The sequence below is a fragment of the Heliconius melpomene genome, chromosome 12 (assembly GCF_056956725.1).
Source record: "Heliconius melpomene rosina isolate 202511_hmr_F chromosome 12, ASM5695672v1, whole genome shotgun sequence".
In the NCBI taxonomy this organism is placed as follows: Eukaryota; Metazoa; Arthropoda; class Insecta; order Lepidoptera; family Nymphalidae; genus Heliconius; species Heliconius melpomene.
In genome coordinates this window covers 5,124,853-5,152,375 of record NC_140400.1, presented here as the reverse complement: position 1 = coordinate 5,152,375, position 27,523 = coordinate 5,124,853, and the positions used below count along the sequence as shown (strand labels likewise).

The 27,523-nt window shown below is 31.4% G+C and overlaps 3 protein-coding genes across 5 annotated transcripts; 2 read left to right on the top strand and 1 right to left on the bottom strand.

Moving 5' to 3' along the window:
* The first annotated feature begins 184 nt into the window (after positions 1-184).
* LOC146533566 (KH domain-containing, RNA-binding, signal transduction-associated protein 1-like) lies at positions 185-7,817 on the top strand. Of its 3 annotated transcripts, none has more exons than XM_085194006.1 (8): positions 185-523; positions 934-1,058; positions 2,019-2,128; positions 2,563-2,768; positions 4,537-4,641; positions 5,663-5,832; positions 6,463-6,656; positions 7,303-7,817. In XM_085194006.1, exons 1-8 carry the CDS (start codon positions 307-309, stop codon positions 7,328-7,330), a joined length of 1,155 nt encoding a protein of 384 aa, XP_085050132.1. In that variant the 5' UTR covers positions 185-306; the 3' UTR covers positions 7,331-7,817. The 3 variants fall into 3 exon arrangements, with proteins under 3 accessions (XP_085050132.1, XP_085050133.1, XP_085050134.1); XM_085194007.1 differs by having other exon boundaries at positions 6,463-6,675; XM_085194008.1 differs by lacking the exon at positions 4,537-4,641.
* A 1,876-nt stretch (positions 7,818-9,693) lies between these two features.
* LOC146533565 (dynein light chain roadblock-type 2-like) lies at positions 9,694-10,980 on the bottom strand. Its single transcript, XM_085194009.1, has 4 exons — positions 10,773-10,980; positions 10,628-10,706; positions 10,445-10,545; positions 9,694-10,153 (listed from the first exon to the last, which is right to left on the bottom strand). Exons 1-4 carry the CDS (start codon positions 10,773-10,775, stop codon positions 10,043-10,045), a joined length of 294 nt encoding a protein of 97 aa, XP_085050135.1. The 5' UTR covers positions 10,776-10,980; the 3' UTR covers positions 9,694-10,042.
* A 376-nt stretch (positions 10,981-11,356) lies between these two features.
* LOC146533564 (uncharacterized) lies at positions 11,357-27,146 on the top strand. Its single transcript, XM_085194842.1, has 9 exons — positions 11,357-11,572; positions 11,939-12,130; positions 12,619-12,804; positions 14,446-14,567; positions 16,695-16,876; positions 17,625-17,800; positions 18,285-18,540; positions 18,932-19,064; positions 19,332-27,146. Exons 1-9 carry the CDS (start codon positions 11,522-11,524, stop codon positions 19,474-19,476), a joined length of 1,443 nt encoding a protein of 480 aa, XP_085050968.1. The 5' UTR covers positions 11,357-11,521; the 3' UTR covers positions 19,477-27,146.
* Positions 27,147-27,523: the final 377 nt, after the last annotated feature.

Below are 27,523 nucleotides of genomic sequence, written 5' to 3'. Positions count from 1 at the left end.
AATCACTGATAAAATTATTTTACAATAATTTTATCATGTAAATCTAATCTTTAAATAATAATTCTCTTAATATTATATTAATCAAAGATATTAAAAAACTCAAATGTCTGTTTAGCTACACGCTTAAAAGCTTTTTTAATCTATATTTTATTCATATTTGATATCGTACTATCTGTGGTTTAAGGAAACCATTTTCGAATTTCGTTCGGCGTCTCCCGTCCCGGCGGTCTGACAGACAGATTTAATGACGCATTGTTTGTAATAGCGTTAATAATAAACTTAGATCTGTGAATTAAGTTAATAAATATGTCTGACAAATACGATAAAAATGGTTATAACAGTAGTGATTTCAAGAGAAATTCTTCCCAAGATCTAAAACAAGATGAGGCTGATCACGAACAAGATGGCGAAGATGAGTCCAAATTGAACGAGAAAGCCGGAGAATATATGAGGGAATTACTTAGCGAAAAAATTAAGTTAAATAATGCAAAATTTCCTATATCATCCAGACTAATAGACCAAGGTATGCCAATTTGTTGTTTGCTCAAAATATTTTCATAATTGCTTTATGGGATTTCATATTGTAATCAACATAAATGCAGAAGGTTTACTAAGTAAACCTTACTACTTATTGATAATTCTGATTAATAACGTAGTTTTTTTATAAAATAACGTACATAAAGTACACACATTACGCTACGTACGTTGTACAGTTGCCTTTAAAAAAAACTCAGCCTCTATGATTCTTAATAAATTTTTCTGATTCATTATATTTTTAAATAACTACTTACTTGAAAAAATTATGTCGTAATCTATAATTTTCTGTATCTTTTCTCTATCTAGTATACAATTTTAGTTGTTATAACATATATATATACAAAAATGTTATGCAGTGTTTTTAAAAATGTACAACAAAATTGTACTTTTTTATAGAGGTTACAAAAGTCCAAGCATGTGGACAAATTCCGGCACAGGAGTACAAATACTTAGATGTATACAGAGAGAAAAGGATTAAAGTAACTGTCAAAGTTTTGGTTCCAGTCAAGGAACATCCTAAGGTAAATAAATATTATTAAATAATTTATCTTAATTTAGGGCATAATTCATTCATAACCAATATTTAATTAATTTCTACTTCAAAAAGTAAAAGAAAAAAGAAAGGTTTGTTTTAAAAATTGTATTAAATCTCTTTGTATTTATGAATTGAAAAAAGAAGAAAAAAATTCATATTATTAATTAATATAATTTTGTAAGATTTTTTATTCTATTAGTGGATAGACTCTAAAATCTTATTTGACAAAATAATAAATCTATAGCAACTTCACACTTTTCCCACACAGCATAGTAAACAGAAAATGAAACTATTTCAAGACACTGCTCCCCAATTCTTTTATTGAGTGGTGGAACTCAACACCACAGTCCGTTTAATATGGCTTTGCATTTAACAACGAAAAAAATTTAAAGACAACTAGAGGCATGTATATGGTTTCAATATAAGCTACTATAAAAGTACATCTACGACTTTTAATGATGAATTTTCCACAGTCATTTAGTTATAACTAGCAATGAGCATTGATGTGAAAATTACAGAATTTTTACACTAGACATTGGTTTGTTAGTTAAATGAAGTGTGTTTAGAATATAAAGGCTGATTTAATTGTGTATGTGTTTATTGATTGTTATCCATTCCTTTTTACTCTTACCATGTATCATGTGACAAATTAATATTTATATTTCAATGTTTATTTTTGTCTGGTCCTTAGTATGTATAAAATATTCATACACTGTTATATATGTGATTATTCAAAAATAAAAATTCATCAGATTGTTTGCTTAGTGTGACGTAACATTGTAATGTACGGGACATTCCATCATTTTAATTGGATTCTACTAATCATCATGATCATTCCCCAACTCATCTCACAAATTTATGTATTCTATACATATAACATAATATAGTTATATATTAGTAAATTATTTCCTTAAAAACTAAATTTTATAAATTGGTCTCTCTGTAGGTAAACTTTGTTGGAAAGCTGCTAGGTCCTAAAGGCAGCAAAATGAAGCAGTTGCAAGAGGAGACTATGTGTAAAATGGCCATACTCGGCAGGGGATCCATGAGGGACAGGTATATTTTTAAAAATAGCTTTAAATTAAACTGTTTATGCAAAAATTGCTATATTAATATGTATTTTTTAGCTTTGTATCCTGTATATACCAAGGAATAGCAGCAAACCTATTATGTTTATTAATTTACTCCATTCTTCATTTTTCATCTAATTTTCAAGTCATTGCTTGTTGAGTCGGGTAGCTCAATGATGCTGTCGAAATTTATTGGTCCCAGTGGGAATTAAAAATAATAACACTTGTGACACTGCAGCACTTGAACTCCAACACTGAAAATGATGAATCTTGTACTTATATAAATTGCCTGATAGTAAAAGTGATATGAATATTTTAAAAAACATATTAAGATAAAAAAAGTGGTAGCTTTTTTCTTCTGAGATACACCTCTAAAAATATATATTTTACATATTTCATTAAATATTTTTTCTGTTACAGACAAAAAGAAGAACAACTTCGTACCTCCCTCGATCCCAAGTATGCTCATCTATCAGATGAGCTCCACGTTGAGATATCGGCACTAGCTCCTCCTGCCGAAGCCCACGCTAGAATTGCGTATGCCCTCGCTGAAGTAAAGAAATATTTGATACCAGATGCTAATGATATGATGAGGCAGTCGCAGATGAGGGATATTATGGAGAGAGGTTAGTTTTGTATTGTATTTTATTTGTTAATTATTTTTAAATTGGTAGCAAATTCTTAAATGTTAAGTATTGATGGGGAATTTGAATTTGCTACTACTATTGAAACTATATAACTTCTGTCAAATTTGGTGAACTAGTGAACACATATTTTTTTCTGATTTTGGCAGTTTAAGCTTGTTTTTTATTCATTGGTACACTGTACACACAATGTATGATATTGATACGACTTTGTTATTTTTTAACATTGAATGTTATTATTATTTATTCTTTGTTATGTTTTTATTTATTATTACATTTCGTAACATAAGTAAAATACAAAGTAATTCTTTTTAAGCGTCCAGTAAAAGTACTTGAGCCCTATACTTAATTGCAATGAAACTTTATAATAGTTAATCAAATGATAACAATAAACAATTATTAATATTAAGAAAGTAAATTATGAATAAAAAATTAAAAATAAAAAGCCAAATAATGTCAAGGTTATTAAAACGTTTCTCAGCCTCCTAAACTTAATCAAAATATAAAACCTATTTAAAAACATACAAAATCAAAATACAATTAAGTGACTAAGTGCATACTTTAGATATTAAAATATTAATAAGTATAATAATGTATATTTAAATAACTACTAATAAATAATATTAAAATATTACATTTAGGTGCAACAACCATAATATAAAAATTATTTAAATGTTTAGTAGCAATAAGTATATTTTATTTCTGTAAAAATAAACTAAGCAATGACACAATTTCCTATTAAATCTACTTCTCTATATCAGTTTGCACTATTGAAAAAAAAAAAACTTATTTAAAATTTATATAAAAACTTAGACAAGAAAATAAATTATACCAAAAAAATGTCATTATATATTAATTTCATTAGACCAGTCGTGGTGCAGGGCCACAAGCATACGACTATAAACGTGACAGGTTGCGGGTTCGATTCCTACTCAAAGAAATGCGATATTTAATATTTTCCCTTTTTAGCTCTGAACGAGGCAAACCGCGGCATTAAATTAAATTCCGCCACTCAACACGCAATTCCTCCAGAAGTTGGAAAGTTGGGAACGGAAGTGACTTAACGAGAACAGTGTTTGAACACTAGGTTCCCAGGTTCACTCTGCTTACCCTGCTACATGCAAGATACCGTGTAAAGCATAGTAAATCTATATACAGTCCTTTCTTTGAAGAAAAATTAAGATATACAGATAAAAATAATTATTTTACAAAGAAATTATGGTTATGAAATGTCAAAATTTATACGCGATAGTTGTCGAGGCAATATTCGGAAAAAAATTTTTAATTATTTCTCCATTGGCATTAAATTCCGCCATACAACACGCTTTTAAGAATTTGGCGAAAAGAGTGTCTTCGTGGAGAACCTAGTGTCTCAACACCAAGTTTCCCAGGTTCCCTCTGCCTGCCCTGCTATGTACGGAACTTAAACTGTAGAGTGAATTATTATTAGATTCTTTCTGTTAAATATATATTAAAGTAATTACTACATTGATGCTAGATGATAAAAATGTAAATACTTAGTAAAGTATTGCTTATGAATGAATCGAATTTGAAAGGATTTATTCAAAAAATCTGTAATTAGGTCAAATATCTGTGGGCTTAGAATTAATTTTAATCATATATTGTTCCTTATAGACAGAAGGAATCTAGCGTTAAGACACTCCGTTCTCCACATTATAATAAAAAGCAGTAAAAACCAGACACATTATTCTACTATTACCACATACTAAAAAGGCGCATTTGTCGCCAGATACGCGGAAGGCTCTACTAGACACGCCAGAAACCAACGTTGAGTACAGTTGCGTCGTCACCACACGTTCCCTATCCTACCAGAATCCCATGCTTAGGAGTGCAGGTTCGATTCTATTAAGATACATTTTGATATACTAACCGACATTGGTACACAAAGCTTATAATAAAGGCGAAATTAATTATGATCATACAGAGTGTATCAACGCAACGCTTAAAAACTAGCAAAAATACTTTTAAATTTTTATTTTATCATTTGTTCAATATATTTTGTTGATTTAAGTTCCGTAATATATTTTAAATGATGAAATCTTTTAAATTACTTAATTAAAAACACACACCATATTGATAGATACATGATGCCTATCCTTAGAAATTTAAGTACAAATTCAATGTAATTCTATTTTTTTCTTTAACTTAAGTTGTAATTTGAAATTTAAACATTAAATAAAAATTGTTGTGTTACGTTGTAAACTTTACAATGTTACATTATGGTCGTGGGTTCAAATCCCACACCCTTCCGGTTATGCTGTTCAAATCACAATCTAGAATATATAAAACACTGGGCTCTCTGTATTCAATACATAATTGTGCAAATTTAAAACTTCGGCAATTATATCGTTGAGACAGCATCATCTGACTTACACTTGTGGGTTATATAAAACAAAGCGAGCCGTTGAATTATGCCACTTATTACGGAATATTTCGAAACGGATCTTAAATCTACTACTTCTCTGTTTATTCTACATTTCAAGAAGTGAAAAAAGGAACTTTTTTAGGTTCACGCTGTATCCTACATATAACAGAGTAGGCAAAGGCAACCTAATGTTAAATCATCCTGTGATGATCCTCACTTTACCTTAAATTTTCGAGACATTGCGTGTTTATTGGCGAAACTCAACGCCATGCTTTTTATTTTATCCTATTATTTTTTATCTTATCTTATTAGTAGGAATTGAATTCACTAACATCGCGTTTACTGTCACACGCTTGCTGGCCCTGCGCGACTACAACCTGTATTTTTAGTTAATAATTGAATTATATCAAAATATGAAAAACAACATTAACTACTTATACAAGAGAGAGGCTTAATGAAGAAGCGTTGCATCTAATTCTGGTGTCCCCAGGAGGCCCCCCTCCCCCGCAGCGCGCGCCACGCCCCCCGCCGCCGCACCACGCGCCTCCCCCGCGCCCTCCGCCAAAGGCCAAGGTGTACAGCATCCTGGACCGCGCGCGCACCGCCATGGAGGCGCCGTACCACTATGACGACCCGTACGCCGTCGTTGAGCCACCGCCGGTGAGTTATATAATTACATTACATATTAGTACAGAACGACGAGTCATAGCTGATCCAAAGTTACATTTTTTATAGTATTTGCTACTTTTGATTATTTTCTTAACTCGTCGAATGTACTTTCATCGTTAATTTAAGCAACAGCAGATTATTAGTCGTTAGCTTTACGCGTTTTCCCGCATAATATGCATTTTATTACTGCTATCAGAAACAAAGTTATCACCACCAAGCGGTCTTTATATACTCTGTAAGATAAACGTGTAGATGGCATTGTAATTATTATTAATTTTAATTATTTATAATTATTTAAACAAATTACATTAGTAATTTGTTTCCGTGGCACTCACGATGACTATACTAATAAAGTTAGTGCACCGTTTGGCCGTAAACGCAACGGTTGTGCTTTCGAATCCCACTCGGTGAAATGAATTATTTTCATTTCCACACTGGTAACAAGACAATACGGGACGATATAATTCCACCATTCGACGCGCGGCGGAATGTCTTATTAACCCTGGTGAAAGAAATGTCTTATTACTAGATTCCATTTACCTATATATACAGTAGCTATATGCAGCAGATACAGAATCAAGTCTCAAAAAAAAAAAACAAAATTTACATTCCTAATTCCAGATGCCCCGCGGCCCGCCCCGTGAACCGGACTACTACTACGAGCGTCCAGAGCGCTTCTACGAGGACGACGCTTACTACAAGAGCGAGGGGCGCGAGTACAAGACGACCGCGCGCGACGTCGGCACGAGGCGCCCCGGACCCTCGCACGCGCGCCACTACGCCCGCACTTCGCCCTACCCTCCGCATCGCGCCAAGTAGCCTATACATGCGTCTGTTCGTATTGTTTTAGCGTGTGGTGGCGGCTTTATATCATAATTTATGACTGTTGTGTTGCAACGTGGGCACGAGGCGTAACGAGCCCTTGGCTAACTTGTGGAGGCCGACATGGGACGCGAGTACTAAAGTGACTTGTGTGACGTGGGCACGCATTGATCCGGACCCGCGACCCTGAAGGGCGTAGGCGGCTTTATATTTTTTGAGTATATTGAGATAAGATTGTGATGATCATTTTGTGTTGGTCTGTCTGTTTTTTCCAATGAGCTTGAAATTACTACTAAAATTAAGTTGACTTTTGTTGTTCCGAGAAACTTAATGTAAATAGTTTTTTTTTAAACAATGTAGATAGGTTTAGGCCGTTTTTTAGATTGATATTACAAGTTGCGTATATTATTGATTGCGTGATATATACGTTAATAAAAATGTACGTCAATTACCCAAAGTTTATGTGACAAACATACAACGATATTTTTATAAAGCCTCCACCCACTCGCATTTTTTGTTTGCTTATTTCTATTTAACTACCTTTTTCTTTTTTTGCGGGTTATTTTTTTTCTTTAATTTCACATTTGCTTGTCTTATTTTAATGTAAACTATTTGTATTAATATTAAAGTTTGTTTCAGATCCGAACACAAAAAACGTTCACAATAATTGGTAAGTATAAAAAGGAATATAAAAAAAAAGAATGTCAAAACGAAGATAAATTATCTACAACAGATAATAAAATATTATTGGAAGCACAAAAACAAAATGGCGAAAACCCAATGACCGCAGAGAAAAAATAAATAAAATGATTTATCAATAAATAATAATATTTCAATATACTTACTACGAAAATTGTGAACTAAATTGATTTTTCATGTAAAATGACCACTTTTTAGAACAAATCAAATATATTAATTAGACTTATTATAATATATGTAATAGTAGTATACAGATTATTACAAATATACTTTACAGATAAATTGAAAAAAAAAATACATTGAATAAAAACTTAACCTAGATGTTAAAATATATAAGTATTAGGCTAATACTAAAATTGTTTTAAAATTTAAAACTTTATCAAGTTTCAAATATGTCTGGAGTGATTAAGTGTATCAAACTTTGTGTGACTTAGAAATAAAATTAATTCCAAAAATATAGTGATTTTTTAATTGATAAATAAATTTTTGTTGCAATAAAATTGGGCAAATCAGTATTATTTTTTCTACAAATATATGTTAAATATTAAAGAGAATCAATTCCTTTAATCAAATATTTAAAAATAAAACAAATAACGGTCTTGAGAAAATATATGGATATTTGTTATTTAACATACTAAAGGTTACAGGTTAAAGTAATCTTGCTATTTAAAAAAAATAATTATAAATTAGTATTAAAATTTATGTTTAATTTGATTACAAAAAGAAATGAATTAGATAGCTTCGAATGATAAAATAATAAAGCCATTTAAAAAAAATATTTTTATAATGTTAAAAATTATATGAAAATAATAGTACTGGCTATTTGCGAAGTCCCTTTCCTTTGTATTGATAATATGAAAACTATACTATTAACCCCGTTTATTTAATTTTTTTTCACTATAAATTATATATTTCTTTCACCATAAATATCATAAAAATTAAAAACATCATCAAGAAGGAGAACCAAAAAAATATACAAACAAGAGCATAGTTCTTACGATAAAGAGTATTAGAATATGACCCATCTTCTTGGAAATCTAATATTTTATTTTTCATTTACAATCATACTATAAATTATTTTGAAACGGTAATTAAATACCTGAAGAAAATTTAAAACAAATGTTTTTGTGGTACACAATACAACATACAAAATTTTTAAATTAATGTTCATTACTTTCTCAAATAATTTTGATCTCAACTTTAAATATATGACATAATATATATGTATAAAACAAAAGCAGATTTAGGTGTTCAAAATAAACTCAAGACAGGTAAGTGATGTGATGATTCTACAGAATAAAAATGCATGCCTCTGCCCACACTGTTTTGTGTCCACAATATTCAAATGTTGCAAGTTCGAATCCTGCACTACATTTTTACTAACATTAAAGTCATATGGCGTTGTCTTTGCTCAATATTAAATTTTTTTTTTTTTGTTAAAAATGCATATATTTAAATGCTTTTTATTTTAATTATTTCCTTGCTTCGGTAAAACAAAAGTCCAGCGTTATTCTGACACACAATGTCTTTACAATCGAAGAAAAATGAAGAATGGAATGTTTTAGCATTAGGTTCTCTCTGTGCCTCCCTTGTGTGAGAGAGTTATGTAGAAATCTAATAAGGTACGAGTAGTTGCCAAAAGCATGTTAGCTTGTTTAAATATATGCTTTCAGTGTTCTAATAAGAAATAAAGAATTTATGGAAATCAATTTGGGTTTTATTTTATTCTATTTAAAAAAACATAGAATTATGGATGACATTGTTAACTGTTGATGGTTTGATTGCACACTAAATGCCATTACTATGAATAGTTATTTTATGGTTAAGTATTTTAGGAAACCTAATGGTTTTCTCTGCCAAAGATCTGGAAACATAAAACAAATCCCCACTTTCTCGTCCTTTTATTGAACCTTACCTAATAAAAACAAAGTGTAGTTCTATCTGCCTGTATATTACATAAGATTTATACCTTCACGATATATCCTGCATATAGGGTATGCAGAAGGAATTTGAGAACCTTGTATTACGACAAGCCATTCCCATTAAGACACTACGCCGAATTGTAGCAGCGATGGGTATTGGAACGTAACGCCACACTTTGTCTCATTACCAGATTGAGGAAGTTAAAATAATAAATATTTCATATCCCCCTAGGGAATTCTACCCACAACCTGATCTGTCGCGTTTACAAGTCGCACACTTGTACACATACGCCACAATGCCTCTATTTATATAATAAACATATTCTTAAATCTAAGATTGTTTAATGCTCCTGTAAAATTATCACAACTGGCGTCATTATGATGGGTAATATAAGAAAAAAACTAGATGTATTTGAAATGGTTATCTTATTTACTAAATGAGTACACAAATTATTTGTTAACTAAATTAAAATATATTGTTATGTGTGGAATACATTTAATCCCTCATCAAGAACTTGATAAATAGGCCTACATTTACAATAAATAAATTATCTTTCCAAAAAATATATATTATAAAGTGCAATTAAAAGCAATTTCTTAATGCTACAGTTAAGTGATCTTAAAATGGTTTAAACTTTATATAAAATGCAAATAAATACACTTTTGGATAATAGAAAAGTGGCTAGACAAAAAGACATTGGATTATTGGATCAATTGAAAATTATAGCACATTTTACACTTAAAATTATGAAAAAGGACTAGTCTGATGTATTTTGAATGACTATAAGTATAAATTCACGATCTGGTGCAATCAATATCTCATGCCTTCTACTTCTCACTCTCAAAAATGTCAATTCATTTGTGGAGTCCTGTAAATGGAAAATCTTTTTAATATAAAGTAGTCTTTATACTACAGTTAATTTCAATATTTATTTTTTTCTAATTTCTTATTTGAGTAGATAAGATGAGAGAATATGGGGTTTGTTAGGCATTCTCCACTTTTATTTCAAACTTGAATGTCGGAACTTAACTTCGCGTAGTGAGGAACTGTTTAAATCACCCAAGTGGAGGTTGAACCCATAACCATCTTGTTCACATTTAAATGCTTTCCAATTGTACCACAATGGCCATAACATTACACTTTTAAAGTATTATTTTACCATTTCACGGACAACATTCTTTGCTTTTTCTGTGAGCTGTCCAATCAAACCAGCATACAACACTGATGTCGCGTTATCCAAAGAGCTTTTAATGGGAATACCTGAAAAATATAATATTTTTACTTCAAATTGGTGAAATCAATACATGAAATTCACATAGAAATAGTAAAAAATCGACCAAACCTTCGTGATTAACGATGACGACACCCATAACACCCTTATGAGCTTGTATTCTTTTGATAGTTTCTTCAACTTCAGTCGCCTGTAATATAAATAAAATTGGTACACAACTGCATTAATATAATAAAAAATAATTAACTTTCATTACCATTTCCGATTGTTGTGTATTTTTCTGTTTTAATCACTATCAAGTGAATTTCGACTTTCAAGCTACTTTCAATTAATTGAATGCAATGTTTATGGTACTTTCAATTTTATGACAACCAATTGTCACCTGTCATTAGCAAACTGCAAGATACTTATATATTACATTTCTCTTTATTTTGCATGAATCAAGAAATGCTATGATAGCATTGCTATCCCTACACCTTATTTATATCAATTAATCAAAATACAAAATATAATCTATTGTTAACTTTAAATACGAAAATTTTATATTACGATGTAAACTGAGTAATTTAAAAGTAGGAATATTTTTTAGCTTGATAGCATCACGCCACAAAATATACGCCAAAGATCAAGATTATAAATTTGTACAAGATTACATAATTAATAAAATTTAATTTAATAATCTATAAAAAATATTGTATTTACATAATATTTTTAAAACAAATGATATATGTACAAATTATAAAAATATACGAGGTGAATTTCATTTACTATATATGATATTTAACTTTATATAATCTATGTTTTGACATATATCATTGCTCTACCAAGTACCATAGACAATAAACAAAACCGCAGGCGGAACGAAGCTTTGTGTATTAATTTTCGTGCCCAATATTCGCCTTTTAGCGATGGCGATACGAAGTTCGGCAGGATACTAGCAATAACGCAATTAAACCTCCAAACTGAATGTAACATTGTTTAAAATGTATATGGTTTGATAATAAAATGAGCGATAGCGCAGCAGAATGCACAGAAACCTTAGATCCTCGAGTACAGGTAAATTAAATCGATAATAAAAACTGTAATATTATACGAACAATAGATCTTTTTCATATGGGTGAATGTCGTGATCAATTTAGACCCGGAAGACTATTTAAAACGGTTTTTAAGGCAAATGCGATACGATTTTTACTTATATAATATTTATTAAAATATATTACTAAAAGTCAGGAATTTTTTAAAATTATTTTTATATTTTTATTTAGCAATGAATACTTTCTTAAATGTACTTCTTAATTTTTAACACATTATCTAAACTACATAGTCATATATTTTTTTAATAGTATGTATTTTCTAATAAGACGCTTATAAGTCTTAATATTATAGTAAAAATATTTATGAAATAATTTACATGTTTACTAGATCGAACTAGAACGCTTAAACACAGCAACGGATGAGATCAACAGACTTGAAGTAGAATTAGACGAGGCCAGACTAGCTTTCCGTAGACTACTTGCTGAGGGGCATCTGCGAATACAGCAACTTACTAAAAAACTTGGTACAAGTGTGCATAAAGCTAGACCATATTATGAAGCAAGGTTTAGAGCTAATATTGTGAGTTATTTTTCAATTTTAAGCTTATTTTGTAATTTAAATTTAAAATAAATATTTTATTCTATTGTTGTTTTGTATATTGCTACTATATAATTATAATATAAAACTAACTAACTAGCAGACTAAAATGCTTAGTCATACCAATGTTTCATTGTGGGAAAGTTATTAATTGGCTAATTATTATACTTAACTGTTTTTTTTAAATACAACTAAAAAAAAAACTTAAGCATAAAATTAGTAATGAAAGAAATATTTTTATTTTTGAAATGTACTTTAATTTATTTTTTATATGAATCAAATATCTGTAAGGGATATAATTTATGTAGAGAAGACAGGAAACCTAAAATGTAAAAAAAAATATCTCCATTTACAACCATTTACCCACTTCCATTTTAAGAAAATATATAAAAATTTTAAAACAAATTTGTTTGCCTCTTGGCAACCGAATGTCTGCAAAAACAGTTTTAAAGTATTAATAAAATTTGTAGACTTCCCAAGAGCTCCAAGCGGCAAACCTTACATATGATAAAGCGAATAGTGCCCATGCTGCCGCTAGAGAGATGGTCTACTTGGCTGAACAAGGCCTGGCCCGGCTTGCTGATGGCTCAGGTGGCCTCACTCTGGACCCGGCCTGGCAGGAAATGCTTAACCATGCCACCCACAGAGTTAATCAGGTAAATTTAGTAATATTACTATATAAACTGTTAAGAGATTGAGATTCTCTGCGAGAACTAAGAATTTAAAGATGCAGTTGCTTCACAATTTGTTTACTATAATATTCTGTTTGTCCGTCAACATATACAATGTCGTAGTAAAAATAGTGATAGACATACAATAGGAACAAGAAATAAAGATAAGCTTATTATGCCAACTTTTCGTCTTCACCTGTAAAAAGTTAATAAATCTTTTATGGGTGTGAGTATATAATAAAATTCCGAAATGCATTCTAAGTTTGCTACTACAACAATATATAGACAAGCGACTGTAAACGCTACGGTTGTCGGTTCGATTCCAACTCGAGGGAAGGAAATATTTAATATTTTCAATAACTCGCTCTACTAACGAAGTAACGCGCGGTGTTGAGTTCCGTCACTCAACACGCAATTACTCGATTATTCGGCAGAAAGTGGGGAATAATATATTTATAGATTTTTTCCTCTCGAAAATGTTTCATGAGAAAATCTAAGACATGCGAGCAAAGCCATAAGCGGAAAGTTAGTTTTTAATATAAATTTTTCAAACTGAGTGGGTGATAAACCTTTTATAGTTTTATTGTACAGTTACTCATTTCCCAATAGAGCTATGATGTCATCAATCTAATACGAAAAGATATTTTTATTTGAAGCAGTAATCCCCGAGATTAGCTTATTCCATTAAACAAACTCTTCAGCTTTATAAGTACAGATTTTTTCCGCATAAGAGTTTTTCGCCTGTGTCCCAGGGTCTCGAAACATGCCAGCGGGACGTAGTAAATGTGTATTAATGTAAATTTAGTCGGTCGAAACAGTTTCTTCGTGATTATCGCTCTACGGTAGTTTTCAAAACGCGAAAGTGTTAAATTATTAATTAAAGTGTCAATGATAATTTAAAAAACGGAAGCGCCTTCACACGTCAATAAAAATTAAAGTTATTCTAAAAAAATATATCTAACAAAAAAAAGCAACCCATCCTAAAAAAACGAAAACGCGCTTGTGCCCCTGCTCAACGACGGGCTTTAATTTAATTGTTTTCTTCTGTTTTTGGTGTACAATAAAGTATAAATAAAATAAATAAATAAATATTCTTTGGCTTAATTATTTTATCGAAAGGTCACTCACTCATCACGAAATCTCGGAAACTACAAGTGCTAGGAATCTGAAATTTTGCATAGGAGTTACTTACAGGAAGTAAGTGCTTGCTAAGACAGGAATTTGCAATATTCGACTCCTAAGGGGATGAAATATGGATTGAAAGTTTGTACAGAAAAACTTTTTAAATCGCTACCGATTTTTATAAGATTAGAAATTTAGACTCTTAAAAATATTTCATTGAACACGTGTTTCATGGTTTATTAGGATTCACCCTCTAAACTGAAAATATTTTCATAAATATATTTAATAAATATTCGTATAGTTTAAGCGGGCGAAGCCGCCGAAGTCAACTAGTATAAAAAAAATGTAGGATGCAATTGTACTTCAGCTACGGTCATGCACGTTAAGGCGGCGTCATTTTTTAATGGATAGAAATTGTTATTGAAACTATTTTAATTTAATTTAGTATTTTATTTATCGAATATTTTTATTAGTTATATGTTTATATATAAATATAAAATATAGGCAGAAGCCGATCGAGCATCAGCTACGGTGACGCAACGCAGTAAGGCGGCGTCCCACCGTGCCGCTTCCACCCTCGTACAGCAGCTACAGAACGGGCTCAAACGACATATTGCCAAATCTAGGTTAGTTTTTATAAGGACACTAGCGGACGCGCGCAGCTTCGCTTGCGTAATTAGGGGTGAATTCTAATAAACCACGAAACATGTTTTCAATGAAATATGTTTAAGAGTCTAAATTTAAAATTTTATAAAAATCGGTGATGATTTAAACATTTTTCCATACAAACGTTCAACCCCTTATTTGCACCCTTAGGGGGTGAATTCTAGAAAACCATGAAACACATGTTCAATTAAATATTTTTAAGAGTATAAATTTCAAGTTTTAAAGATCCTTCCATACAAATTTTCAACCCCTTATTTGCACCCTTAAGGGAAGAATTCTAGAAAACCATGAAACATGTGTTTAATTAAATACTTTTAAGAGTCTGAATTTCAAATTTTATAAAAATTGGAGCCGATTTAAAAAAAATCTATACAAACTTTCAACCCCTTATTTGCACCCTTAAGGGGAGAATTCCAGAAAACGATAAAATACGTGTTCAATTAAATACTTTTATAAATCTAAATTTCAAATTTTATAAAAATCGGTGGCGATTTAAATTTTTTTCCATACAAACTTTCAACCCCTATTTCACCCCTTTAGGATTAAAATTTTACAAAATCCCTTCTTAGTGGATGTCCAGATTACGAAAGTAAACATTTGTCCAAATATCAAGTTTCTACCATTAGCGGTTACGGCTGTGCGTACGTCTTACCTCAGTCAGTGAGGACAAGTCCTTTTATATATATAGATTAGTTAAAATTATGTATATATATTATTTATTTTTATAATTCGATAATATATATTAAATATTCATTTCTTTTGTGTACAGTATGGTCGACGAGTTACCCTGAAGTTAATTATAGATGGCTGCGCAGCTTTGATTTTATGAACTTTTCTTACCTTTGATTGTTTTACTTTCCGAGTGAACAATGCGCAAAAGTTCAGAAAATCCAACTTCAGGGCAGCCTCCTTGACGCTGCTGTAATGCTGTTATTTTTTTTTGTAAAATAAAACTAATATTATTAATAAATTTGATAACTAAAATTAATATATTTCATGATTATTTTCATGAAAAAATTCTTTGTAAAATACTTATAAATTATTTTAGAATAAACATAAAGAATAAATTTAGACATAGTTTTAAATATACTGCTAGTTAGACTACCGTAGTTTTTAAGCTTCACAATCCCGCTTTAAAATCTAATTTTCGAATTGATTCTTATTTGTATAGCAAAAAGCTTTCTTTCTAAATAGCAAATTTATTTATATAAAACAAGCATGCAACAGTATCTCATGACGTCCCTTGTTTTTCTAAATATGTCGTATTATTTATTAATTGCCGTTGCCTTATAATAAGTTTTTGATTAAACGAAAATTATAATTACAGGCTTTTAACACTAGGTTCCCTCTGCCTACCCTGCTATGTATACAGCGTAAAGCTAAAAAAATAAAAATTGCGCCCATATTATAGATGTATAACGTAAAAAATATATTAAAATATAGAGACGAGTCTCTTATACAGTCTATAATCATTTCCTTATCCACATAAATAACAATAATAATCACAACATAAAACAACCATACAGCTTTTATCAATAACATTTTTCTTATTTATCAATTTTGAAACTTAATTTTCTTCAAAAATTTTCATTTTCTTACAAATACTTAGTGCGATTATTAATTATATCTTTTTATTTAAACGTAGTTTAGTGCTTGAAATTAAAAGCTAAATAAGCTTAATCTTAAGCTAATATATGCCCTGCTTTTTAGTTTGCACATCTCTTTACAGGCACGCTGATGCAGCATCATCACTTTTGGTACATGTTTTCCTTTTTTTCTTATTTCTTCTAAAAATTTACTTATTTTATTATAATTTCTTGCTAATTTATATTTAGTTTCGTATCTTTTAGTTTTATTTAGCTACCACCTTTTTTCCTTACATAAAGTAGATTGCACATGTATTTGTTTTGTTTAAAATTTTTGTATTTTATATTTTCTAAGCTTTTTCTTTATATTGTCACTTTAAATGCTCATAACAAATTAAATAGAACACATATTTGAATATAATTGTATTAACTTTTATGATGTAATTTTTGTATTTACTCTAAACTATAAATCGTAGAGCCTAGCCTTTAAAAAAATTTTAGGCCATATTTCGAAGAAAAAGCTCGTATCAATGCTGCGTTAGAAACCCAAAAGGCCAGAATCCAGACCTTGGAGGAGCAGGTAGCCGAGGCCAAACAGAAATATTCATCAGCTCTCAGGAACTTGGAGAGGATATCAGATGAAATACACAAACATCGATCTAGGCGGCAGTCGGCTAGGAATGGTGAGAAAAAAATATTGTTATTTGTGTGTAGACAGAATCTAGTGTCAAGACAAATGAGTTTTAAGACACTCCATTCTTCTTTACGACACGTCCGTCCCCCACTTTCCGCCGAATACTTGAAGCATTGCGTGTTGAGTGGTGGAACTGAACGCCGCGCATTTCTCGTTACCAAGCCGAGACAATAAAAATATTAAATATTTCATTTCCCTGAGTGAGAATCGAATCCACAACCCTTGCGTTTACCGTCGCACGCTTGTGCTTCAGCGCTACGACAGCCTCACTTATATGTTGAGTGGCGAAATTGAATTCTTTCATCAGGCAGATAGATAAAATCCAGTTCAAGACAATTAGAGACATTATATGTTGAGTGGACCGAACCCACAACCGTCGCGTTTATAGTCTGACCCTGATCTGCTACGCCACGATGGTCCCATGAAAATATAATTGAATTTTCTATATATAATTAAAAATCTAGTATCAAAGGTCCTTTTTACATATACAAATTAAATTAGTATATTTAAAAACTGTGAACGCTACGGTTGTGGGTTCGATTCCCACTCGGAGGAATTAATTATTTATTATTTTCATTTCCTCGCTCTGGTCAAAGACAAAGCAAAGACAAAGTGTCCAAAATTTGGTGGCAATTGTAAAAAGGCAGTTTTTCGACATTAGCCTTTGCCTACCTTGCTATATACGGGATATAGCATGAAGCTAAAAAACATCTATATCTGTCTCTCCTACATTCTAGATCTAGATCACTCAACAATAACGGACACAGCAAGCGAATCTAACGCAAGCGAGACACTGGAGGAGCTCTGCGCGCACAGCAACGATGAGAATGTCAGAGAATGGTTGCGTAGAGTGGACAGAAGCGATGTCGACACTTGGACCGAGATCGATCTAGATTACTCTAGCCCGGAGGAAGTGAGTTTTTTCTAGTTTTGGCTATTGAATGAAGAATGAGTGAATCTAGTGTTGAGACACTAAGAGTTTTGTTTGTATTTTTTCGTTTTTTAAGGATTTTGTGTATTTAGTAGTCTCACGCTTTATCTTATCAGACTGGGAAAAGGAAAATAATTCATTCAAATATAATCTTTCCTCCGAATGGGAATAGGATCGTTGTAGGTTTAGAATAGCAACAGCCAGTATTGTTAGGATTGATTATTAAAATAAAATTCATAAAGTATAAGTAGTATACCCTTTATACCCAAAGAATGAAGCATTTAGATTTTAAAAATGACTTATTTCCCTCAAAATATGCAGCAAAAGTTTCATTTGAAATAGAGCTTAATTTTAGTTGCTAAAACGATGTATCGTAAAAAAATGTATGTCTATAAATGAACTATATTTACATTTTGTTATTATCTTTCTAAATGTATGCTTATATCTTTTCTATTCCAAATCACAGATAAGCTTCGAAAAGTGCTCCCTCCGACCACGCTCTTCCCCTCAACATTCGTCCCCACCGAGTCCCTTAGACTCCAAAGGAACCAAGGAATTCAACCAGTTCAAGGAGTCGAAGGTATCAGCAGCATCTCCACGCCGCATCATCAGGTCAGGGGACAGGAGTGCAGCCATCAGGGCGGAACTGGAGCGTGGGAGACGGCAGAGCTTAGATGCTCTCATACACGATACTGGGGAAAAAGTAAAGGAAATGTTTCAAGGTGAGGTTATGAATATTTGACGTGACATTTTGTTTGGAGTTTCTCCATTCTTTAATTTAATTTCTCAAAGAGTGTAGTTGAAAGAGTTCAAGTAATTAAACTAATTTAAGGAAGAGAATGTCTTCCTTAAATTAGTTTAATTACTACTGCCAATTCAAGGCATCCAAAAATTTTCATCACTTTAAGGGAGTCCAAGAAATTTAAAGATTTGGACTAGACACTCTGATCTATGATACTGGGGCAAAAGTAAAGGAGATATTTCGGAATAAGTGAGTTAGATAAAAAATTTCGCCATTTATATGACATTCATCTGACTGAATAAATTATTTTTATTTAATCGCTGTTGTATAAAAAATCGTTAATATGATATCATTTTACCCTTTTCTCCTAGGTCTGTCTCTCTTTGGTGAAAGACGGGGTTCAGGCACTGGTTCAGCTCCTCGAACGCCGCGCCGTTCACCCGCGCCTGATGCTGCGTCTTCACAATCTGATGAAAGATACTCTGATACTGACAGTCTTGCCAGGTGTGTATACATATGTTCTTATTTATTTGTGTTTTTTTTTTGTATATTTTTATTTATTGGTTATGGTTGACTGCGTTGATCGAAAAAGTGTAATTGTTCCGCCACTTTACACGCAAAGCCTCCAGAATTCGGCAGAAAGTGGAAAACTAAATGCCTTATGAGTTCCCTCTGCCTACCCTTCTGTGTGCAGGCGTGCATACAGCGTGAAGCTGATTTACTTTGATTTTTTAATTTCTAATAATAATATTTTCCTACTTATAATTTCAGCGTGGAAATGCTAACCGACGATCAGATAGCCTCCCTAATGTTGGACGCGCAACTCGAGGCGGTGTGCGAACGGCTCGCGGGCGTTGTGTCCGTCCGCCCGCAACGCTCCCCCCACTCCCCACACTCCCCTGAAACTAGATACTGAATTGATTTGAAATCGACTATTGTTTGTGTGATTCGGATTGGAAATTTCTTTAAAGTTGTCGATTAAATATGGAGTGGAGTTGTTGGTTAATCTTGGTAGGTGGTTTCTAGGTAATTTGCAATAGACATCGATAGTAAAAACCACGGCATTCCAGAATATTCACAGGAAAGTATAAGTAGCTATAAACAAACGAAAATCGATTTCTGCAATGACTGATGAAATGAATCTTAATGAGGAAGAATTGTTGTAAAGTTGTTTAATACTAATATTGAAACTGTTACTTTAAAATAAAATGCAATTATTTACATAAAGTTACAATATTTTACATTTTATGTTATGTATGTTACATTATGTAAAATTTTTTTGGTAAATGAACGGTAATTTAAACAAAAAATATTAATATAAGAATTGAATTAAGGTAACGTTTCAGCAATAACATAAAATTAAATATAATTATTATTTTTATTGTAATATAATTAGATTACAATGAAAATAATAATTGTACAAGATTGAAATAACGATTACATTTCCATATGAAAATCGCCATTACCATTAAAACATTTAGAGTATTTTGTTATAATCAGTTTAAATCGATATATCTATTAAGGAATACGACAAAGAAGTCTTGAGTGAAAACAAGAACACTCATGATTTAAAGATATATTAAAACAATATATTTATTTATTTATTTATTGACTAATATTATATAAAAGTTTTTTCTCATTTAATAATTTGAGAATTTTCTAATTTTTTTTATCTGTGCTTATATATTTTTTTTACATATGTAACTTATATTTTTATGTATAATCTTACAACACAATTGTTTAAGAACACCTACATATATATTCATATTGTCTAATTATAGATAGTTAGGGTATGTATACAAGGAATTGATTGTTTATCACAAAAAAATCATTAGGTTTCGCTTAGCTTCCCTCGCAATAATTAAATATATTATACAAATATTATCCTTCTGTACGTCCAAATTAGCTTAGTCTTCTTCTTACAAAAATGATTTTTGTAGGAATAATTGAAAAGCAATACGTAATTTAGAATTTTTTGGTATAATAATTGGAATAATTAATATTATTGCATTGCAATGGTAATTCACATAATATACAAACTAAAATGGTTATTAAGGTAAACTAGTTTTACTAATTCAAACTAGTTATCTATCTTGTAATAAAGATTAAGCTTCAATTAATAATTTAACTGTTTACTTTGTCGGTAGTATATATTTTAGTAAAATAGCTTGGGATCTATTTTACAAGAGGCCTACACAAAGTAAATATAAAAAAAGCATTAGCACCTTTGAATTTCACAATATGTGCAGTTACGTGATCTCACTATATGTAGTTCATATTATATTTCTAATTATTGTCGGCACTCATTTATTCTGAAATATATCACTCTGGGGGAGGGACTTATTTACGATTTCTCCGCTGTGATAAGGAAAGAGCGGCACTTAGTTACGTCACACAACACTCATTAGGACAGAAGACAGAGGACATTCTGTGTTTGTGATAGTTATTATGTTTGATATCTATGGTAAAGCATAAAGAAAAAAATAATTTGATTTTGAAATTAAAATTTAATTTTAATAACGGTGAAACATTTGAAAATAACAAGCATAATATGAATTAGTTAATAATTTTAAGTAGCAAGCTCGATAAAACGCACAATAAAACTTTATATTTCAAATTTTAAAAAGTCACATAGTCGTAAAAATAACAATTACAAAGTGTACCCCTCGTGGCTTCGCTCGCTTAAAATACGTTAATATATAATGTATTATACATAGATTATGCTTAGATCATAACTGTGCGTATCAGAACACAAGTAAGGATCGGAATCATTCGAATCATTAAGGACCCAATGAGCTGTGAAAGGCGTGACAATTTGTCTCTGCGTAGAGACGTCTCCTCGCTGTGCGTTCTCTATCGCTTATTGTTACCTGCCGCAAATTTTTCTAACCGCATAGTACGTCACAAACTTAAATATCATCCACACCACCTGTATACGTGGCACTCCACTACTGTGCGGTTTCCTAGAAATTTCCCTCCACGCGCCACCAAACTGTGGAATGGCCTACCCGCGGCAGTGTTTCCAGGTCGGTACGATATGGGTACCTTCAAAATGCGCGTCTATCTCCACCTCAAAGGCCGGCAACGCACCTGTAGCTCCTCTGGTGTTGCACGGGGTCGTGGGTGGCGGTGATCACCATCAGGTGACCCGAAAGCTCGTTTGCCTTGTCCTTTTTCCATAAAAAAAAAGATCACGTGTGGATGTGAGATCACATGTGTGGATCGGACATACACGTGTCGATGTAAGATCACATGTGTGAATCTGAGGTCATATAAGTGGATCTGTGACCGTATGTGAATGTGAAATCACGTGTGGATGTGAGATCATGTTTCACGATCGTGATATGGTAATACTTACACACAAAAAAAAAATAACCGCTTAAGATGTTATAAACTGAGGTGGGGAGAAATTAAAAAATCAAGAAAAATGTTTCTTATTTTTAAAAAATTATTAGATATTTGCAGTATTGTATAAGTTGGTAAACTTTGAAATATTTTTTTGAAGTAAACGGATCTTATTATTAAATCAATTATTCGAGTACGTGACATTAATTATCTAAACGTAGGTAAAATTATATCAATTATAGTATTTTTTATTTTTTTTATAATTTTGTTAGAAAAAAGTACTAAACTATAAAAATTATGCCATTTACTCATTATTAAATGAAACTTGCTAATATTAATTGTTCGCCTATTTTAACAGTATTATTATTAATTTATTTATTTAATATAAAAAATCTTAGAATATTTTTTTTTATATAATATTTTCTTGCCACGTTACTGTTAATTCTGTTCTGTTCTGTTAATTTTTGCTCAGCTTTCTTATTTATTATGCAAGTACGACATGGTATCGGACCTCATTCAATGAAAGCAATATTTATTAGTCATTTGTATGTGAGTATACCAAATAATACTGCTGATTATTATAAATAAAAAATAGCATTAAAAAGTTCTATATGTTCTTTTCTACAAATTTTATTTATTTTTCCTCTTTTTAATTCTTTTGTATGTGGGACATTTTTATTTCTTTCTTTTTTTAAAAAGTAACCAATTTATATTCTCTTAGAAAGAGTTGTACCTTTAATGATAGTTGGTTGCTCTTTTCAACTGTGATATAATATTTTGGTGTTCCACATAACTAAACGATAAAATCATGTATGGTTGAAGTCTTGGGAATGAGGGGAAGCGTTTGATCTATGTCCCCTTCGAAAATATAGAATAATCATTCAGAATTCGGCGGAAAGTGGAGAACAGAGTGTCTTAAAGCTAGATTGCCTCTGCCTAGTAGGCAGTGTGCTGGATACAGCGTGAAGTTCATTTTTTATTTTAGAAATGGAATTACAATGTCTCTTTATATGTATATATGAATTTAAGCTTTATAATATTCATCATAATTTATATTTAAAATGAATTATTTTTGCAAATATAAATGAATTATTTATATTTTTTATTTTTTTATATATATAATTTACTGTCTTCCATTCAAACGTTAAAATTATGTTGTATCTCGACATCTCCTCTTCAAATGAATATTTATTAAATCGAAATCTTTATATATTAGAATTAATTACACTTTAGATATACTATAACGATATTTTTAAAAATGTCTCTTGAAGTAGCCATTTTTCTTTTTCATAAAAAAATATAAAATAAATATACGGTTTAAATGAAATTTCGTTTTGGTAAATTAAATTAATATTAACAGTTTTTTAAGGAGACATTTTTTGAAATAAATAAAAAAATAGGATATTTTTAAATAGTAATTATGTTATAGTTTATAGTATTAAAGTATAGTAATAGTGGTTCGCTTCATTATGCTTCGTTCAGCACAAACCGTGTTCATCTCATCAAAATAAAAAATATCTTCACACTAGGTTTCCTCCGCCTAGCCTGCTATAATTCTATATTTATTTTCTTTTTAATAAATTCAGATTTTACCAGCATTTGTAACATGATTACACTTAAAATTATTTCTTTATGCAATAGTTAATATTTAAAACTTTTTTATTTTTTTCTACACGTCGAACATATTTGCGTGTGAGACTTTTTAAAAATCTGGAGAAGTATATTTTTTGGTTTGTTTGCTATTACAATAATAATTTGTGTTTTAAAAAAAATGAAAATTGAAAGTTGATCGGTTTTGTAACGTTGATGTGTATTATTTTACTTTGGCTGTGTCCAGTGGCGGACTAACCCCGTCGGAGGCCCGGGGCGGTGTCGTTGAATGAGGCCCCTCGACAACCGACACCCCCCCCCCCCCCCCGTGTGAAAATTTGTTTTTCAAAATCACATTTTTTTACACATACAAAATTAAAATACTAAATATCAAAAGTACATGTAGTAGAATTTAGCAAAAAATTACATGTAGTAAATTTTAGTAAAGCTGAAATTTTGAAGATTACTAGTATAATAAGTAGGTAAGAGTGTATGCGTACTTACTAACTTGAAAGTGAGGCCCTTTCAAAGATAGCGCCAATTTAAGGTACACGCTCACCTACGTTAAAGTAAAAACGCTCGTATTTAAATATATTTTTGAGAAAAATGTTAAAAAAAATATTATAACCCTTTACGTAGGCTTTACTCTGGCCAGACGTCATAAAGATTGTTTAATATTGGGACAAAATACGTATACTTCTTCTACTTCTTCTTGGCATTAATCCCGTGCTGAGGGTTCTTTTGGAAGAACGTATTCGCGACGGCCAGATCAGACGCAATATAGGTTCTCAGAATATTTTCTCCCTCTGTATTACGAAGTCAGTATCTAAAACCCCCGTGAACATGTTCATACGGCCCAGCAGCCTTACTGACGTGATTGTTGAAATCTTCCCCAACAACAAACAACCATTTCGGTATAGCAAGTAGACGGTATAGCAAGTAGAACCTCTTCATTCTGCTTTCAGAATGACTCTTTTTTGGACACGCTACAGCCGGCCTGCGGCGTATAGGCACTAATTTAGTTTGTAGTTACGCCTTCAATCAGCACGCATTATACGCATCAAGCTATTGCAGCGACCATCAGCTTCAAGAAGCCAGTTCTGAAGCTCTTCAGAAAGAACTACTGCCACACAGTTTTTGCCTGAGGGTGACCCGGTATATAAGGCGGTAACCCTGTCCGTTATTGCGAGGCTTATTGCCCTTCCAGCAAGCTTCCTGGAGAAAAGCACACTGGACCCGAAGTCTTATAAGTACATCTGCGAGTTCTCTGCGTCGTCCGGTTAGAGAGCCAATATTCCACGTTGCAAAGCGGAGTTTCTGTCTGGGTACTAGCGTTTTAAGCAGTGTTCCTACTTGACACGTTGTTGCGTTCCATATTAGCGGCGGATGGCGGTTTTTAAATGGAGCAACTGCCATTTGACTTCCAAAACCACTTTGAAAAATTACGCTATAATTTTACATATATTATTTATGAACTATTTTAAGACCCCTTATAAGCACCCAAACCGATCTGATGGCTCAATCATCTTCCCAGATAGAGATGTACCTTTATTTTGCACTACTTCTGGAAGGGCCCCACTTTCAGGTTAGTGAGTACGCAAACTTTTATAAAATGACGTCGGTCTGGAGGCCCTAAGAACTTGAAGTAAAAAACTACGAAACTGGAATCACATGCAACCTAAATGGACATTAGAAAGATAAAAGTAATTTTAATTAATATAATGTAAACTACCGGTACAGGCTGCACTAATCCCTGCACTTATTTGTTTATTGGAGGTCCCCTCCAACCTCAAACTTCCTGTTAAGTAGATACTATGCGTTTTTTCAAGGGCTTATTTAGGATTTGATCAAGGGAATTTGCACCATTTGGAGGCCCCCCTGGACCCGAGGCCCGGGGCGGACCGCCCCCGCCGCCCCCCCCTTAGTCCGCCACTGGCTGTGTCACCTAAAGTATATTGCATTTTTTTCTATCCATTATTTTAGTTTGTATTTATATTTTCTATTATTATTTAATATCAGTGACGTCAACAATTAATGGTAGTTTTGCTTTGCTTTTATTTTTACGTCTTCCGTTTTTTTTTTCGTGCAATTTAAGTAGATTGTAATAATAAAAGGGAATAATAATAGCTCACCGATCAGGTTAAAATACACCGTTAGAAAATCTCGGAAAATTACATAAATTTATAATAATAATGTTAATAAAAATACAGCTTAAATATTTTAAACGCAAAATATTAATAAAGTAATTTAGACAACACATATCCTGTATTTTGTAAATCTAAAACAGATGTCACATAGTTTTGTAAATTAAAGTTAATGAAATAATGAATAATACAGTGTTAAGTGTAATTTCAAAGGATTTTTATGAAAATGTCGATTATTTATTGTTATAAGTTTTTAGTCTCTCTATCAGCTCCGTAAACGTAACCGAAACTATCGGATATCCATAATTTCGGAGTTTCGGATCATTACGGAAACTTGGATGGGATGGATGGTCACAATGTTACTGTAGATGGCGACACCATATTCCATTTTAGGATTTTTTCTTGCCTTTGTTTCCGTCTTATGGACCCTTAATGCCTAACTTTAGGGCGGCTACGACTCCTCGACCGCACTTTTAAAGAGACTTGTTATGTCAGGTTTTTCTAATTTTGCGTGGCCGACCCGATACACTAGCGCTTAGTACGAAATATGTAGTGATAAGAACGAAGAATATTTGTTACAAACTGTCAATAACAGTTTAGTGTTTTTTTTATGCGAAGGTAACGGATAATCCCGAATAATTCTATATCCGTATCATTATCTCTAGATCCCTGCTCTCTATATATTAATAACGTAACACTTAAGTTCTCCTTGCCTTGAATTTTACATCAAAATAATATATGTACAAAAAATACTGATACTCAATACACAATATCATTGTATTGTCCCGAAAGCCACCTATTTATAAGTTTTTTAGTTGCTCCTCCTTGTTTGTTAACGTGCAATATTGTAAGAAGCCTAGGATATTTTCAATTGTTATTTTTGTATGAAATAATTGTAATAATATTTTATTTTTCTGGGCTTTTTTTTATTTTCTATGTAATGCTTTAGCTTTAGTTGATTGTAATATTGTAAGGTTGTCATAGAAATTATTGTTTTATAGCCTTTATACTTTCTAAAAAATAATAATTTTTAAATCCCTTGGCAAATTCAGAATGAAAGTTAAAAGAAAATACGTTTTGAATTATGGATCACTGGTTGAAATTGTATTGTTTAGTTCCCTTGAAGATAAATACAAATATAAAATGGGAAGTATTGACTATTTTCAAATTAGTAATAAATTAGCTTAGTATTAAAAAAATATCAATGGCATGAATATTTACTTTGTTATTTTTACACATTAAAAAAAAACAAAAAATATGTTTATAATAATAAAGTTATAATTTCTATGATAACTTGCACATAATAAATACAAAACAATGAATAATTTCGCAAGAATACAGACTAATTAAGCATAATTTAGTTAGTGATACGCGAGAATAGCTTTAAAACGTGAATTATTTTCGCCGTTGTGATATTACTCTGTACAAAAATTAGCGTAACAATAGACTAGTGTGTACATACCGTGTTGGACGCCTTCAGATGAATAAATATAAGCGTGTAGTTAGATTATGGTGTTTTATTTTTTATACGTTTACATAAAATCTCTTCTGTTCATTTAGTTGTTCTGTGTATCAATTATATGTTCATTCAGTTATTCATTCGTTCGATTGTTTAATGTTAAGGTATTGAACAATCGAGCTAATGAATTATTATTATAGAACCAAATCAGCTTAACAGACAGCCTGTATGTACTTAGAAAAGGAAAATAAAAACAATAAATGTATATATAATACATTTATTAATCGCTTAGAAACTGAAAATAAACAAGTAAAAGTTTAAATCATGCATTTAACTAACAAGAATTGCAAAGAACATTATTAAACTAAGATTACTTAAAACAAGGTTATGATTTATTATTAGATACTATGAAAATTTAAACTCAT

What these genes read in the sequence shown, in the direction of transcription:
- LOC146533565 (XM_085194009.1), bottom strand. An exon ending in CGTCATCGTTAATCACGAAG is followed by an intron (nt 10,546 to 10,627) that starts GTTTGGTCGATT and finishes TATATTTTTCAG; the next exon opens with GTATTCCCATTAAAAGCTCT. An exon ending in AGAATGTTGTCCGTGAAATG is followed by an intron (nt 10,154 to 10,444) that starts GTAAAATAATAC and finishes TTCCATTTACAG; the next exon opens with GACTCCACAAATGAATTGAC.
- LOC146533564 (XM_085194842.1), top strand. Translation starts at nt 11,522, where the DNA reads ATGAGCGATAGCGCAGCAGAATGCACAGAAACCTTAGATCCTCGAGTA. An exon ending in CGACATATTGCCAAATCTAG is followed by an intron (nt 14,568 to 16,694) that starts GTTAGTTTTTAT and finishes AAAAAATTTTAG; the next exon opens with GCCATATTTCGAAGAAAAAG. An exon ending in AGTAAAGGAAATGTTTCAAG is followed by an intron (nt 18,541 to 18,931) that starts GTGAGGTTATGA and finishes CTTTTCTCCTAG; the next exon opens with GTCTGTCTCTCTTTGGTGAA.
- LOC146533566 (XM_085194006.1), top strand. Translation starts at nt 307, where the DNA reads ATGTCTGACAAATACGATAAAAATGGTTATAACAGTAGTGATTTCAAG. An exon ending in ATCCAGACTAATAGACCAAG is followed by an intron (nt 524 to 933) that starts GTATGCCAATTT and finishes ACTTTTTTATAG; the next exon opens with AGGTTACAAAAGTCCAAGCA. An exon ending in GAGGGATATTATGGAGAGAG is followed by an intron (nt 2,769 to 4,536) that starts GTTAGTTTTGTA and finishes ATTTGTCGCCAG; the next exon opens with ATACGCGGAAGGCTCTACTA.